This window comes from Ruditapes philippinarum, unplaced genomic scaffold, assembly GCF_026571515.1.
Source record: "Ruditapes philippinarum isolate M1 unplaced genomic scaffold, ASM2657151v2 ctg167_1_1_1_1, whole genome shotgun sequence".
Taxonomy (NCBI): domain Eukaryota; kingdom Metazoa; phylum Mollusca; class Bivalvia; order Venerida; family Veneridae; genus Ruditapes; species Ruditapes philippinarum.
In genome coordinates, this window is record NW_026851615.1 from 286,866 (window position 1) to 304,269 (window position 17,404).

Sequence of the window (17,404 nt, forward strand, 5' to 3'; positions counted from 1 at the left end):
TTTAAAATATAAACAAAAAATTATAAAACTTTCCCACTGAATACGCAGATTCTTATTAGTTCCTTCCGCAAAAGCCGACGTGTTGGAATGTCTAAGATAATTTTTTCCTAAAGCGTCAATCAACAAACGTGTCTTACAAAACTGTAACCAAAATAGCGCCAAAAACGACTATTTATAAGAAAAGGCGTAGTAATACAAATACTATGGAAACTGTCAAGCGTGAAATTAACCTTTAACCTAACAAGGACCAATGAGAAAGCCTGTTATATATCCATAATTAAAAGATTTTATTTAGCAACAAAATTATGTAGAATAGATAACAAACCATTTTTAGTACCTTAGAACCTCTAGGGTTGTTTACGTACGTATGCCGTATTTTAAAATCGAGGTTAGCAAACGCTTTAACAATGGCGGCGAACGTCAAACAGCAACTTGCGCTACTTGCAAACTTGTCACATTCAAAGGATGTCATAGAAAAGTAATTGGAGATTTTTTCAATGATAATTTGAACACTTATAGTTTGAGTCAAAATTGATGCATAGTTTTGAAAATTAATATTTGGGGTTTTGTTTATCACAAGCGTTGAGTGACACCGACACAAGCCGATTCTTTTCTGCTATCAAAAAAGGCAAACAGGACGTTTCGGCCACAGGGGATTCTGTCATGTTTTTTCCTTTCCCACTATGTGTATAATATAACAAGGGATACAACTCAAAATTGCTCAATTCATGAAAAAGTAAATATAACGCAGTATACAACAGTTTTTTTTCTTTTGATTGTTGGACATTGATGAAAGAATCGATAATTTCAAAAAAAAATGACACACTTTGTTACATGGACAAGATAGATCTATTATTAAAAATAACCTTTCATGTTTCATTTTTACACACGTTCGTAAAATTTGGGTTTGTAAAATTACACGTGTAAAACGACATCTAATGCAAACGTACTGGTTTGGGAGATAAACTCGGCCGAAAATCAGTGTTTTGGGGGCATATTTCATTTATTTGTTTACGTATTCTGATGAATCTTGCACCAAAATAAACTTCAGCTCTTCGATTTTCAGGTATCACCATAAAAGTTATATTTAGAAACATAACGGGTAAGTTTGAGAGGCCCTGGAAGAGGTAGGTAAAAAGGATATTTTTAACGCGCGCGAGTAGATAATTCCGGCTCTTTGTTTTTCTTCTTAAATGAGTAAGTTAAAACGTAAAATAACAGGTTTAGATATTTTATTTTTTCTTTGCTGTTCATTTATGTCAAATAAAAAATATTTGTTACCAAAATTGTTGAGCATCACGTTAGTATAATGAATATCTCTGATAACACGATATTTATATGCAACGTACTATGTAACATATAAATCATTTATACGTAAAAACACATGCATTACCATTTATTAACGTATAACAAAATATGTAGTTAAAGTATTATTGATTCAAATTTATTTTTGCTTAGCTTAACAGAGTGAAGAAGTAATTAATTTAGTGGTATTCAACCTACACATTAACATATCAAAGGATCATTTAACATCAGTCTTTCAATCCATTTCACTTAAAGATTACAATTGTGTAATCAGCCTTTTTTCTGAGTTAGCAAGACAAAAGTGAGTCTGAATTTCATCTACAAAATGTATACGTACACGTTGTCTGCTTTACCGGTAGTCTGTCAATTTATAAAAGTACCCCCGTGCAGGCCTCAAAATGAGCATCTGCTGCACATGCGCACAACAATGGGATTCCCGTACTCTTTATAGGCATGTTTTGTAAACAAACAGGTAAAAGTCTGTGTTATTTTTTAAACATCTTACCAAACTTGACCAAATGTCCAGATATTGTCGAATTCCAGCGATAGTACGAGATGGTGAGCTTGATTAGATAAAAAATTGCGATAACTCGATTTAATTATTAAAAGCCGAGTTTATCAACCAGCCGAAGTTATTTCCCCAACCAGTATGATCATATAAGAAAGTTTAATCATGTAATCGGTAAAAATCAATCATGTACCACCAAGAATGATGCAATCATTGTCTTCTGGTACAAATTATTGTAACAATTATTGTTTGTTTTGATAATTTCTATCCTCGGCTTCCATTTTGATGTTGCCCGTATGTTCCATGCGTAAATCCAACTTTTGTTAGAAACTGTCAATTTCATTGGCTAATGAATAATAATAATCCGGATAATAATGGCATATAGCCGCGACAAATAGCGTTTTTTTCATCAGCCAATGAAAATACTCGGAACATAAACACACCTGCAAAATGGACGACAACTTGACAGCCAATGTAAATATTGAAATGTTAGCTATTTCCTGCAATGTTACAGGTTTTAATGAAGTGTTTGTAGTAGAACTTTGGTAATGACTCGTAGAGCTGTCATCGATATCGACAATATCGATGTATCGTTGATATTTTTTTGTCGATCAATAATCGATACACATTTTCAAAAATCGATACTTTTGACTTATAAATTAAATGTCTAGAAATTATACAATTCACCCAAAATATATGCAGAAACAATTATTTATATCAAATGTGATGCTTTTGTTATATAGTGGAATTATTTCATAGCAATGGTGACAAAAAATATTGTCTAGAAAAAATCATGCAGTGGACAAGACACTGTACAGAACATGTTTTTGACTGAAATCATTGAAACAGGTATGAAAATGAATGACAGACAAGTGAGTATAGGATATTATCGATATATCGGTGTATTGTTGATTTTAGTTACTTGATATCGATATATCGTTGATATGCTTTGCACTGAATCAATGACAGCTCTAATGACTCGTTCATATATTAACTTCTACAATAACTTTGATGGAATAGAGGATATTTTATACAGTTTACACGTGTGAATGCATTTTACGAACCCATGCTGGTAGTGCGAGGCCACGACTTGTATCCCTTGTTTATATTATATATATAGATTTAATAAAATAATGACAGATTTCCCTGTGGTTTCGGCCCCAAACATGTCCTAAACATTTAACCGAAATTTCCCTATATTTGTAATTAATAGGGCTATTCTGTCATTAATTATGCCCCCATTTTGAAAAAAAGGGGGTATATTGCTTTGCACTTGTCGGTCCGTCGGTCCGTCGGTCCGTAGACCAAATGGTTTCCGAGTGATAACTAAAGAACCCTTAGGCCTAGGAACTTCAAACTTGGTATGGTGATTGGTCATGACCAGTAGATGACCCCTATTGATTTTGGGGTCAAGGGGTCAAAGGTCAAGGTCACATTGACCTTGAAAGCAAAAACGGTTTCCGATCAATAACTAAAGAACCTTAAGGCCTAGGAACTTCAAACTTGGTATGGTGATTGGTCATGACCAGTAGATGACCCCTATTGATTTTGGGGTCAAGGGGTCAAAGGTCAAGGTCACATTGACCTTGAAAGCAAAAACCGTTTCCGATCAATAACTAAAGAACCTTAAGGCCTAGGAACTTCAAACTTGGTATGGTGATTGGTCATGACCAGTAAATGACCCCTATTGATTTTGGGGTCAAGGGGTCAAAGGTCAAGGTCACATTGACCTTGAAAGCAAAAACGGTTTCCGATCAATAACTAAAGAACCTTAAGGCCTAGGAACTTCAAACTTGGTATGGTGATTGGTCATGACCAGTAAATGACCCCTATTGATTTTGGAGTCAAGGGGTCAAAGGTCAAGGTCACATTGACCTTGAAAGCAAAAACGGTTTCCGATCAATAACTAAAGAACCTTAAGGCCTAGGAACTTCAAACTTGGTATGGTGATTGGTCATGACCAGTAGATGACCCCTATTGATTTTGGAGTCAAGGGGTCAAAGGTCAAGGTCACATTGACCTTGAAAGCAAAAACGGTTTCCGATCAATAACTAAAGAACCTTAAGGCCTAGGAACTTCAAACTTGGTATGGTGATTGGTCATGACCAGTAGATGACCCCTATTGATTTTGTAGTCAAGGGGTCAAAGGTCAAGGTCACATTGACCTTGAAAGCAAAAACAGTTTCCGATCAATAACTAAAGAACCTTAAGGCCTAGGAACTTCAAACTTGGTATGGTGATTGGTCATGACCAGTAGATGACCCTATTGATTTTGGGTCAAGGGGTCAAAGGTCAAGGTCACATTGACCTTAAAAGCAAAAACGGTTTCCGATCAATAACTAAAGAACCTGAAGGCCTAGGAACTTCAAACTTGGTATAGTGATTGGTCATGATCAGTAGATGACCCCTATTGATTTTGGGGTCAAGGGGTCAAAGGTCAAGGTCGCATTGACCTTGTAGGTAAAAACGGTTTCCGATCAATACCTAAAGAACCTTAAGGCTTAGGAACATTAAACTTGGTATGGTGATTGGTCATGATCAGTAGATGACCCCTATTGATTTTGGGGTCAAGGGGTCAAAGGTCAAGGTCACATTGACCTTGTACGTAAAAACGGTTTCCGATCAATAACTAAAGAACCTTAAGGCCTAGGAACTTCAAACTTGGTATGGTGATTGGTCATGATCAGTAGATGACCCGTATAGATTTTGGGGTCAAGGGGTCAAAGGTCAAGGTCACATTGACCTTTTAATTAAAAACGGTTTCTGATCAATAACAAAAGAACCCTTAGGCCTAGGAACTTCAAACTTGGTATGGTGATTGGTAATGACCAATCAGATGACCCCTATTGATTTTGGCGTTAAGGGGTCAAAGGTCAGGGTCACATTGACCTTGTAGGTAAAAACGGTTTCCGATCAATAATGAAAGAACCCTTAGGCCTAGGGACTTAAAACTTGAGATGGTGATTGGTCATGATCAGTAGATGACCCCTATTGATTTTGGGGTCTAGGGGTCAAAGGTCAAGGTCACATTGACCTTGTAGGTAAAAATGCTTTCGGATCAATAACTTAAGAACCCTTATGCCTAGGAACTTCAAACTTGGTATGGTGATTGGTCATGACCAGCAGATGACCTATTGATTTTGGGGTCAAGGGTCAAAGGTCAAGGTCACATTGACCTTGTAGGTAAAAACGGTTTCCGATCAATTAACTAAAAACGCTTAGGCCTAGGAACTTCAAACTTTGTGTGATGATTGGTCATGACCAGCAGATGACCCCTATTGAGTTTTAGGTGAAGGGGTCAAAGGTCAAGGTCACATTGACCTTTTAAGTAAAAACGGTTTCTGATCAATAACTCAAGAACGCTTAGGCCTAGGAACTTCAAACTTGGTATGGTGATTTGTCATGACCAGCAGATTACTCCTATTGATTTTGGGATCAAGGGGTCAAAGGTCAAGGTCACAATGACCTTGTAAGTAAAAACGGTTTCTGATCAATAACTAAAGAACGCTTCGGCCTAGAAACTTCAAACTTGGCATGGTGATTGGTCATGACCAGCAAATGACCCCTATTGATTTTGGGGTCAAAGGTCAAGGTCACATTGACCTTGTATGTTAAAACGGTTTCCGATCAATAATAAGAGAACCCTTAGGCCTAAGAACTTCAAACTTGGCATGGTGATTGGTCATGACCAGCAGATGACCCCTATTGATTTTGGGGTCAAGGGGTCAAAGGTCAAGGTCACATTGACCTTGTAGGTAAAAACGGTTTCTGATCAATTTACTAAAAACGCCTAGGCCTAGGAACTTCAAACTTTGTATGATGATTGGTCGTGACCAGCAGATGACCCCTATTGAGTTTTGGGTCAAGGGGTCAAAGGTCAAGGTCATGACCAGTAGATACTTTATAACCCTTATTAATTGTTTGATCACTGGGTCAGACGTCATGCATAATAGCCTTATCACATGACTAATTGGCTGCTGATAGGGGGCATACATGTTTTACAAACATATCTTGTTTCTGTGGGGTTTGTACTTTGAATGTCACAAGGGTTTTCAGACAGTTCATCCCTCCGACACCTCGCCCCAAGGCTTTTTTTTGCAGACACTTCATCTCCGTTTTTGTGAAATCTGTTTGAGAGTCCCAGACACTTCACCCCCTAATAATAACAAAAAAGTCAAAGCCTCAAAGCGAGCTCGATTTTCTTTTACTGTGAAAGATTAGAGTATAAAATAATCGTTCATTTTTATTTTACATTTTCCGTTTTAAAATTGTCTTTTCGTATTTTATACACTGCTTCCGTTTATTCTGATTCCCTGTCGTATTATGGTTCCCATTTAAGTGCGCAGGATACCAGTCTATGCTTCTGTTTTCAATCAGAATACCTCAGCTTTTATTGTTATCTTGAAATTCAAAAAGTTGGGATGTGTCAATTCGGTACTTCGGACGAAAGTTTTCAAAACCATCGATCACTCTAGCAGGTACTTGCGTTACTGTAAAGCTCACTTTTCAAGCATGCCCTTTGGGCCAGCTCTTCGAGCTCACTATGAAAAAGGCAAAGCCTCAAAGCGAGCTTGAATTACTTTTACCATGAAATAGTATAAAATAATTGTAAATTTTTATTTTACATTTTCCGGTTTAAAAATGCCATTCGGTATTTTATACACTGCTTCAGTTTACTCTGGTTCCTGTCCTATTATGGTTCCAATAGAAGTGTGCAGAATACCAGTTTACGCAATCCGTTTCAATCAGAATACCTCGGTTTTTATCGTTATCTTCTAATTCGAAAAGTTGCGATGTGTCAAATTAGTACTCCTGACGAAATTTTTCAAAACCACCACTATCTAGCAGGTTCTTGCGTTACCGTAAAGCTGGCTTTGCAGCTCGCTATTTTTTTTTTTTTTGGTTTTGTCATTTACACAAATGAAGGTGAAACATGTGAGATGTATTTCATTATAGACAGAAAGGTGGGACTGTGCATCTAGCATATACCCTAGAGGGGAACTTCATAATTATCCCAGAGTAATTAGTTTTGACTACCTAAAGCTGTTTAACTTGTGCATGTTTAGCTAGCCTGGTTTTTGAAGAAAAAAAAGGTTTTGTTACAGTCATGGAGATGTTGCCATCCAAAAACTTGAGCCTTTATCATAACCTTTTAAGTCCTTGGTATATTGTCTTCATACTTGGCCATAAGAAGCCTTGGGACAATATTTTAAAGTAGGCCAGACTAAACTTGACCTTTATTCTTAAATGACCTTGACCTTCAAGGTCAAATGTATGAATTTTGCTTAACTTTTGCAGATTTTTGCTATAAATGGCAATAACTTTGTTATTTTTGACTGGATTGTCTTCTAACTTGAACACAACAATTTTTTAGGATAGACCTTCCAGTTCTTAAGTTGACATTGATAGTTTAAGTTGATAGTTTATATTTGTCACCTTTGTTCTTAAAGCAGCACGCCTCCAGATTCATGTTAATTTTCATAAAATTTTTGGAAATGTATTTAAAAGTAAAATAATGTGAGGTGAACAAATATTGTAATTAACATATTGCAATCAGCACTTGCAATTGATTATCCATGAAAATTACCAAAAGTTGGTCAACATAATGCAAAAAACAGCCCTTACTGCGTTAGTAACGCAGTAGAAATATGGTAATAAAATACTGCAAAATCAGTGTTAAACCGCACATAACATGTAAAATATAAATGGGATCTTAAATGTTTTTACCTTTCTTAAAAGTTTAGTGCATTTTTCTCAATATTGATTTTTTTGAACTATTTTGGCTCATCTAGCTGGAGGCATGCAGCTTTAAATTGACATTGATAGTTTATGTTGATAGTATCAGTAAGACCTTAACTTGTCTGTAAATTTTTCATAACATGGAAGAGGTGGACATGTTCTTTGACCAAATAGTTCTATCTAATGATCATATGCTTGAAAAAAATAGAACAGTCCTGTCCATATGTTAAGCATTTGAAATTTTGAATATTGAAATGTTTTTCAAATTTTATAAGACTCTTTGTGTACTTTCAGATACAAAGGAATACTTGATGGAATCTTTAAAGCAAATGGATGTCCAGACTTCATACAACAGCTTCAGATCTTCGTGGAAGCTTGTAATTGCATTATTTCTTTATTTATATCATTATACTTTGCCATTACCACATTTATCACTTTATGATGAGAAAAGTTTTTTGTATTTTAGAATTTGTGATCTCCCACTTACTAGGGCATAAGTAACAACACTTTAAACTACTGAGCAAAAATACAACAATAAAAAACAGTTCTCCAGTGCATGTTATGTTGAATTTTTTTTGTATGATAATGCTATAAATGCAATTTATGAAATAGCTCTCTTAAAGTTTCTTTTTTTTCATGCTTTAAATAATGCAGGAAAAGGAACTATCTGATTTTTCCATTAAGATAATTTCAGCATTGGGGAGAATGGATCAATGCTAGTCCTATTTAAAAGGAGGGTAATTGCACTGCAATTTGTAATCATAATGGGACATGAAAGCAACGATATTGATAATCACAATCTATAAGTAAAAAAAATTACAAAATAGTTGTGTTCTTTAGTCATCCAGAACTGTAGAAGATACTGAAATTTCAGGTTGAATAATAAATGAATTTATTTCTTTTGTTTACTTTTTTGTTTTGTGAAATGATCAAAAAAATTGAGATGTTGGCCTCCAAATTTTGGCCAAAAAACACTGACTTATATAAATGAAATTGGAATTCACTTTTCAGTGTTGAATGAAGTTGTCAGCTTAGTGATTTCTCGACAGTTACTGAGTGATTTCTGCACACATTTACTGCAACTAGAAGATGGTATTGCCAAACAGGTTGCCCACTTCACCCTTGAGAAAGTTCAAGCAAGAGTCATATCATTTGAGGAGCAGGTAGTGTCAAATTAAAGGAATTTCAATTTTTTGTCTTCAAACCTAATAATGCAAATGTATTGAATTAATTGATGAGTATTGAAACAAAGGCCAGTTTTGTATTATAAATGTGGTGCCAGTTCTTTCTAAATTTCAAGATACAGCTTATTTAAGTGAAATTTTTATGCATTTAATTCATTTTAAATCTTATTCATTCATATGTCAAGCTTGCAAAGTTCTAAACCCCTGTACAATTACCTGTGACTTTAAGGCATATTTGCTGGAAAATAAAAAGGAAGCTTTAATGAAAGTGATGTGTGACATAAAACTCCAACTAAAAATAGAAAACAAATGTTTGAATGATTAAGTGGAAGAGTAGGTCAGAGGCTATATTTGGGGTTCCCAATCATTTTTGAAATTGAGTACAAAGGCAAACCTTTGGTCTCTCACCACCAGATAAACTTGACAAGGTGAGCTCTTGTGATCACAATATGTCCGGTGTCCCTCTGTCCGTAAACTTTTTCTTTAAATGACATCTCCCCATAAACTGTAAAACCACTAAGCCAATTTCATCTAAATTTCACAGTAATGTTCCTTTGGTGGTCACCTTTAAAAATTGTTCAAAGAATTTAATTCCATGCAGAACTCTGGTTGCCATGGCATCTGAAAGAAAGAAAAATTAAAAAAAATGCTTTTAAAGAACCCAAACAGCTAGAGCTTAGATATTTGGCATGAAACATCTTCTAGTGAGTGTCTACCAATTTTGTCCAAATAAAAGCCCTGGGGTCAAAATTGGCCGGCCACTGGGGGTCACTGATTTTTCTTACATGTATAGAGTAAAAACTTAAAAAATCTTCTTTTAAAAACCCAAATAGCTAGAGGTAATAGGTAGCTATTAAGCATGAAACATCTTCTATTGAGTGTCTACCAAGTTCAAGGTCAAATTGGCCGGCCGGGGGGGGGGGGGTGGGGGGGGGGGGGGGGGGGGGGGGGGGGGGGGGGGGGGGGGGGGGGGGGGGGGGGGGGGGGGGGGGGGGGTCATTGATTTTCTTTATATGTACACATCTTTTGGAACTGTTTTTTTCCCTTAGCAATAGTAACCAGTAAACAAGTAACGTTTTTACACATGCACTATTTCAGATACAGATTTGAACTGTATGATATGAGTTTAAGATTAAGATTTTATATCTGCTTTTGTTCATAGTTAACAATATTACTTGTTCCTTGTCATGGAGAGTTTTTATATTCAGGTGAGCGATTCAGGGCCATCATGGCCCTCTTGTTTACACAATGTATATAGTATCCATTAACAAAATAATAGAAAATTGTAATTAAACTAAACATAACATAATACTAAACATAATAGCTGTAATTATTATATGAACTGTATAATAAATATTGTTTCATTTACTATAATTTTTTACATTTATCAGGTGGCTGCTATCAGACAACATCTAGCAGATATTTATGAAAGAGAAGGGTCCTGGAAGGAAGCAGCTAATATACTTGTAGGAATTCCATTAGAAACTGGACAAAAGTAAGATTTATACATTATTGTGACTAAATGTACAATATTTATTTATGATGTTTTAAGTTAAGGTTATATACATTTATTTATAGTTAAGGTTATATATGCTGGTTTTAAAGGTTATACTACATTTATAGTAAGTTTTAAAGCTTATATTACATTAATAATAAGTTTAAAAGGCTATATTACATTTATGATTAAGATTTTAAGTTATGAAAAATGGTACCAGGCCATCTTAGACGAGTGTTTAATTTACCGTCATGTTGAATCACTAATATCTAATCTCGAGGTTTGCAACCCTGTACATGTACTTATAAGTTAAATCTTCTATGCGAGGGGGTAATCCATCAAGCTGCCACAAGGAAGGTCATTTCATTCAGGTGCCTCTTGCACCTGCCTGAAATACCAAATTGTTTAGAACAGTCTGCCTATACATTACAATGCACAGAATGCTATATAAGCATGGTTGTGTTTTCTGACTTCAAAAACTCTGCCAATTCAGAAAATATATTACAAGTTTACTGTGAATCTTAACGATAAATTGTATATGTTATGTATTAAGTGGTAACTGATTCAGATGTTACACATGTTGGTATTAATATGCCATTTATCTACCAAATATTATGAGGACCAGAGGACTCGAATAATATAAAAAAAAAATCTTAAAGGGAAATGAAGAAGGTCTTTTAGCTTTAATTAACTGGAGTGAACTCCAGATATATTTATTTGTCCTTTGTTTCTAAAAAATAAAGCAAAAACCGAACTGCAATGATTTGTACTTGCATTATGTAGATGGTCCTTTTACAGTGATCTTGTTTTCAATTTTCAAAACAACCTGTGGCTTTCTGAAGGGGAAATATAATGATAACACAGAAAAAAATGAAAACCAGTTACCTTAAATTAATTTCCAACAGTTGAGAATGGAATTTATCTGCACATTCTGTTTTAAATCAATTTTAACATGCATGGAATTAGCAAAGGCTATCTATAGGGACAGCTTTCTGTCCTTCAATCATTATATTTGTCGACTTACTAATATAAGTCAGCTGGTTCTGGTTAAGAATGTGCATAAGGCATTTCAGGGGAAAGTATAGCAGTTGAGGGGTAAATATACCTATTTTGGGCTAGGGGGAAAAAGCCTTTAATCATTTGTAAAATATAGGGAAAAAATCACTGGTTTATAATTCAGAAGTTTTCTATGGAATAAAGTATACAATGTATGTATTGTCAAATTTTTAATATGTTACAGGCAATATACAACAGATTATAAACTCGAGACATACTTGAAGATTGCCCGTCTATATTTGGAGGATGCAGATCCGGTTCAGGCAGAGGCTTACATTAACCGTGCTTCACTATTACAGACCGACTCACAAAATCATGAATTACAGATACATTATAAGGTACTTTTATATTTCTTTCAAAATCTTACTTTGGAAAATAACAATCTTAGATAGCTTTTTTAGCTTATATATTTGAAGAATAGGGAAAGCTATTGTACTTACCCAGGTGTCAGTGTTACATTTTGGTTAATTTTTTGTGTGCAAGTTGGTATCTCAAATTATTGCATAAAATCGGCTATTTTTCCCTCTTTTGCCCATGTTATAACGGGGCCAAAACCATGCGTTAACATAGTCACGCGCTCTTGTTATAGCCCGGTTTTACCTATGCGCAATACATGCAGGGCCCAGAAAACAAACAAAAAATGACGATTTGGCCTGTTTGCCAGAGTCATGCGCTCTTGTTATATTGGAATTATTAATTCGAGGGCCTCAGTCGCATATTCAAGTAATTATGCCGGCGATACGGCGTATAGACATCGCCCCTTATCTTGGTTGTCGCCCTTTCTTAGAAACAGACAGTTGTCAATGTAAACAAATAGAATCTGTCATTCAGTTTAATCCCCCGATTAACTTACAAAAATGGAAAGCACAAAATGAATATAAGAAAACGTTGTTTTATTGACGTTTATATTGATAAATGTTCATTATGTTTTTTTGAGAGAATAATGTTTTATGCCTGATTTTTTTTAAACTTCCGTGCTTAAAAAAAACTGATTCTGAAATTGAATCTGATGTCACTGATCTTTTTCTTACCGCCAATCTGTAACCATTCTAGGAATTTCTGAGGCGCCTGTTTTGTCTTTGGTAGAGTAATGTTATGTTTTTCTTAAGTTAATATATCTCCAAAGTTAAACTTTGTTAAATCAATTAAAATTCGAAATTTCGTTCGGTTCTCAAGTTGTTGGCCCCGGAAAAAATAAAACGTATACGTAAAACATGTAGAGTTGGATAAATACCGTTCAAGCACAAGGATTTAATGTTTGTGTTTTATATATAATATACATCATAAATCTGTTTTAAAATTTTATGCTATAATAGCGTCAACGCACTTTTATTTCGTGTTATAAAGTCTGCAGAGTCCCTCGGAACTGTTGGAGCCCTCGCCCTACCAGGCTCGGGCACCAACCGTTCCTCAGGACTCTGCAGACGTTATAACACGGAAAAACGTGCGTTAACCCTATAAAATAATAAGAGGTCACTGTTAAAGGCCCCATAATTCTAACATGGATTATTAATGCTCTTGTTTTAATGAGATTCTGCAGAGTTCCTTAGAGCTAAACAGTTACAAATGTGTTGTAATGTTATTGAGATCTCGAGTAACATGTGACAAGATTTATATGTTTTCCATTTGATAAAGCAAGTAATTAATTATGATGTTTTGTTTATGTCTTAGTACTGTATTCAAAATTTGTTTTTTCTGTGTTTGTGTTATTATAGGCATGTTATGCCCGGGTGTTGGACTTTCGTCGTAAGTTTATTGAGGCTGCTGTTAGATATAATGAACTGTCATATAAAAGTATAATAGCTGAGGAGGAACGGATGACAGCTTTAAGGAATGCCCTCACCTGTACAGTGCTAGCCTCTGCTGGTAGGTATATATTGTAGATTTAACATGTAGCATTCACTTTCATTGTGATTGATAATGAGATTCTTTCTACGGTCATTAGCACTGTACCTCTGCTTTTGCATGTACAAAAGAAATCTGTTCCTTGCAAAATTGAAGGCAACTAGTACTGGTAAACTGCTTGACAGCCTGCCCAGGAAGTATGTGATGGCTGAACTGTGCTCTGGTAAATTCAATGTGGCTTACTGCCGTGATCTGGAGTGAAAACTACCAACACTACCATTACTACTACTAGCATTCACTTGACCTCTTCAGCAATAATGAAAAAATCTGGCTAAGATGGCTGACTTAAAATCACTTGGCTATCACTTCCTTTGTTCCTGTTTAGCTGATTACTACTGGGGCAGTATTTTTGCGTGAGAAGCCACCTAGCTGGCTAATAGATGAATAATGGTTCCCTGTTGCATGTCTTTGTCAAAAGTGATTCATTGACAGACTTTCCTATATCATGACAAGAACTAAATTGTTAAAGTTTTACTACAAGTAATGAGTATAAGCATAATTGTATGTTTGTATGGTAATCTGTGGTAATTTCTTTTAATATAATAACTTTAGATACATAAAACATATTAATGACCAGTTCTTATTACTTTTATTCAGGACAACAAAGGTCAAGGATGCTGGCAACATTGTTTAAAGATGAGAGATGCCAGAAGTTACCTGCATACAATATTCTCGAGAAAATGTAAGTTTTTACTGTATATCAAGCTTATATTACAACAATATTCCATGATTTATATGCCAGAATTCATAAATTAAATTCTCATTAATTATTATTTATTGATTAATTATGCCAAATATTTTTTTTTGACATTTTTAGCTTATAGTGTGTTTAAAGGTATTATAAAGTTTGCATATACTCTGAATATGTATTATGTATATTTTCAGGTACTTAGACAGAATTATACGTAGCAGTGAGTTGGTAGAATTTTCAGCTTTATTGCAGCAACAGCAGAAAGCACTCACTGCAGATGGTAGGCTGATTCATATTTATTTTAACTTACCTTTTTCAGAAAAAATAATTGTGGCCATCTTTTTAATTTGCTTAAAATGTTTTTGTTTTCAAATTCTTAGATCATGCAAAGTTTATATAAATTCTAATGTACAGTTTTCGTTCTACTATAATTATGTCTATTTTTCAAAGCATGTTATTAAACACTTTTTTTTGCTGGTGGCAACAGATTCTACCTATGCCACCGGTGCAGACCAACATCAGCCTGGGACATCTGTGTCATCTGACCTGGTCTGCACTGTTTGCTGTATGTTATTTAGTCAATAGATATTTTGAAATTTTTCCTTAAAATGAGAAAAAAGTTTGGTCGAGGTTGAAGAGTGGACAAGTCCATTTATATAAGATATTAAATTGTGGTAAGGTTTAACTAAAGGAAAGCAAATGCCATGCTAATTTGATCCTTATTTTACTTATTTCAGGATCAACCATTTTGGATAGAGCAGTGATAGAACATAATCTGTTGTCTGCAAGTAAACTTTATAACAACATTTCTTTCCCAGAACTTGGTTCTCTTCTAGAAATTCCTCCAGCTAAAGTGAGTATAATAATAGGACCAAGGTTATAAAGATAATACTTAAATAATAAGTGCAAACTCAGATCTCGGGTATTTGATTGTTCAGAAACTGCCACAGAATTTCTAATGACCTATGGAAATACTGAGATTTGAGACAAAACTCAGAAAAAAAGTTTCATAACCTCAAAACTAGCTTTTTCGTGTTTTACTCCAGATTCAGATAGAAGAGGAACTGTTACATAGTGGTTAAGGTGTCTGCTTCCCACTCCCAGGGATCACGAATCGGGACTGTTTCCAACTATGGCTCCAGTTGTCCAGTTTTGGTGTTAGTACTAGGAAGCATATTTGACAGTGGTTCAGATATGCTGCAACCATTCATCACAATATACAATGTATCTAAAAATAGATACAAAATGTATATGAAATATATATTAAAAGTTGTAATCTTATGAAAATTTTGACTGATAAAGAGTTTGGTGAAGAAAAGAAATCTACTGTTTAATCATGACCAAAAAAGGGCAAATTAAATATGTTATACAGACATTAATGAAAACTGGAAAGTCATAATAAATAAGGTTGGGACAAATAGATCTGTTCCACAAATCAGGTAAAACTATACACAGATTGAAATATTGGATCTTAAACCAAATATAAAGGAAGATATTTCTCACAATTTATGTTGTTTTCCCCATGTGGATAAGTTATTGTAGATGAGTTCGGTTACAAATTTATTCATGGTAAATATTTAGGTTTGTCACTAGAAATAAAGTGAGCTTTTGTTGTTTTGAGTGAGCTGTAAATAAGTGAATAGAAAGAAATGTGATGACTATTTCCACTGTAAAATATGTTTTACTTGCACAAATTTATGTGATTTGTTTGTACTACTCATTCACAGAGTTGTTTTCAACAAACAACAAGATATCACATAATGTAGAAATGAGTAATGAATGATAAACTCTTGAACATTTTAGGCAGAGAAGATAGCATCCCAGATGATCACTGAGGGCAGAATGAATGGCTACATAGACCAGATAGATTCAATTGTTCATTTTGAATGTAAGTTTACTTATGTTTGTTTGGATTTCAAGTCACACAAGTACTGTTTAGGTTATATTGGAACTTGAACTTTATTGAGAGATATCTCTGATACTATTCCATTCATTATATCAAACAAGAACTGGTGTTTGAGCAAAACCACAGTTTTTAGCATGTTAATTACTTAGTTTCCTTAATTAAAAGAGTAGATGTTTTTTGGAACTCTGCAGATGTGCAAATATGTGTTTTCTCATCGTATCCCAGGGTACAAACAAACTTTTTCTGTTAAAATGGATTGCTCTACAATGGGCACATTTTCTGAAAGTATTTCAAATACAGATACAAACTATAGAAATTATTATTTAGATATTCTTATATACAGTAATTTTTGGGAAAATGTTGACATAGTTCTAAGTGAGTTAATATTATGACCATTTATATAATGAAAAATTATATATATGATGAAAAACAATATTTTGTTCTAGAACAAATTTCAATCTGCTATATGTTGATATGTAATTCAAGGTGATGTATATCACACAAACAACATTTATATATAATTATTTTGTGGTCTGTTGTCACTTGTGATACAATATTAGCAACCAAATTTATGGTATTAAAGACCTTTCACTTCAGAGCAATTCACTTTAAAGCTACACTGTGCACTACCATTCAAAATGGAGTGACCAATGTCTTGTGCTTATTATCAATATACATTTTTACCAATTTATATTTACCAAGTTGTAGTTCTGTAAAAGTTTTTGTTAACCCTGGGATTAGATGGGAATATTCACATTCCAGAGTTTCAGAGTATTTCTATTTCTATTGAATGTTCTCTGTAGGATTGTTACCCAAAATCTAGAGGCTCAAATTAATACAAGTTATACTATCTCAATGTACAGTCTGATTTTTGTTTGAAAAACATATTGTGTTGAAATAAGTTTTCATATGATAACTGCATGGTATTAAGTTCAGATAAACTGGTAGGCAATAAAAAAAAAAAATCAGTCAATGATAGAAAGAATTTGTGTTTTCGACTCTTACAGGCTCTAAGAAAAAAACAACACAGTCCTTGGCAATATACCTTTTATTAATGTATAAATTAAAATTTCAGCACGGGAGACATTGCCAACCTGGGATAAACAAATACAGAGCTTGTGTTTCCAAGTGAATAACATCATTGAAAAAATAACAGTTACACAACCTGATTGGTTATTAAAAACAATGGAATCTCAAATGAGCCAATGAGAATGACTTTAACATCATACACTTTGTGTTGATGCGTTGGCTTCACTCCAATGTCAAGATGATACTTTTGAAGTAAAAGCTGGATGTTTGTTAGGAAAGTGACATTTTCCTCAAAAGAATACTTCTCTCAAGCACTTTGCTGAATTAAGTTTGTAAATCGTTAGGCAATTGTATTTATTACACTAAACAACAAGTGAAGTATGTGTATGTTCCTTGTGCACAAGAAATGATGCTTATTTTTGTATTGTATTGTATATGATTATATTAAATATGTTAGAAAGAAAGGCGAGTTTGCTTTGTAACAGCTTGAAATTGGGTCACTTAAGAATTTAATTTTTTACTATTTGGGTTTATATGGGCATATTGGCCGTACTTCAAAGTAACGCTCCATTATGCTGTTATGGCG

The 17,404-nt window shown here is 34.3% G+C and overlaps 1 protein-coding gene across 1 annotated transcript; it reads left to right on the forward strand.

Annotated features, from left to right (window-relative positions):
• The first annotated feature begins 363 nt into the window (after nt 1–363).
• LOC132714458 (COP9 signalosome complex subunit 4-like) lies at nt 364–17,117 on the forward strand. The gene is made up of 11 exons (XM_060697387.1): nt 364–478; nt 7,847–7,929; nt 8,564–8,715; nt 10,128–10,231; nt 11,472–11,625; nt 13,003–13,153; nt 13,790–13,874; nt 14,078–14,163; nt 14,621–14,736; nt 15,687–15,771; nt 16,865–17,117. Exons 1-11 carry the CDS (start codon nt 408–410, stop codon nt 16,996–16,998), a joined length of 1,221 nt encoding a protein of 406 aa, XP_060553370.1. The 5' UTR covers nt 364–407; the 3' UTR covers nt 16,999–17,117.
• Nucleotides 17,118–17,404: the final 287 nt, after the last annotated feature.

Coding starts and splice junctions, on each gene's coding strand:
- LOC132714458 (XM_060697387.1), top strand. CDS start 408: ATGGCGGCGAACGTCAAACAGCAACTTGCGCTACTTGCAAACTTGTCA. Junction 479..7,846: donor TCAAAGGATGTCATAGAAAA/GTAATTGGAGAT, acceptor GTGTACTTTCAG/ATACAAAGGAATACTTGATG. Junction 13,154..13,789: donor TACAGTGCTAGCCTCTGCTG/GTAGGTATATAT, acceptor ACTTTTATTCAG/GACAACAAAGGTCAAGGATG.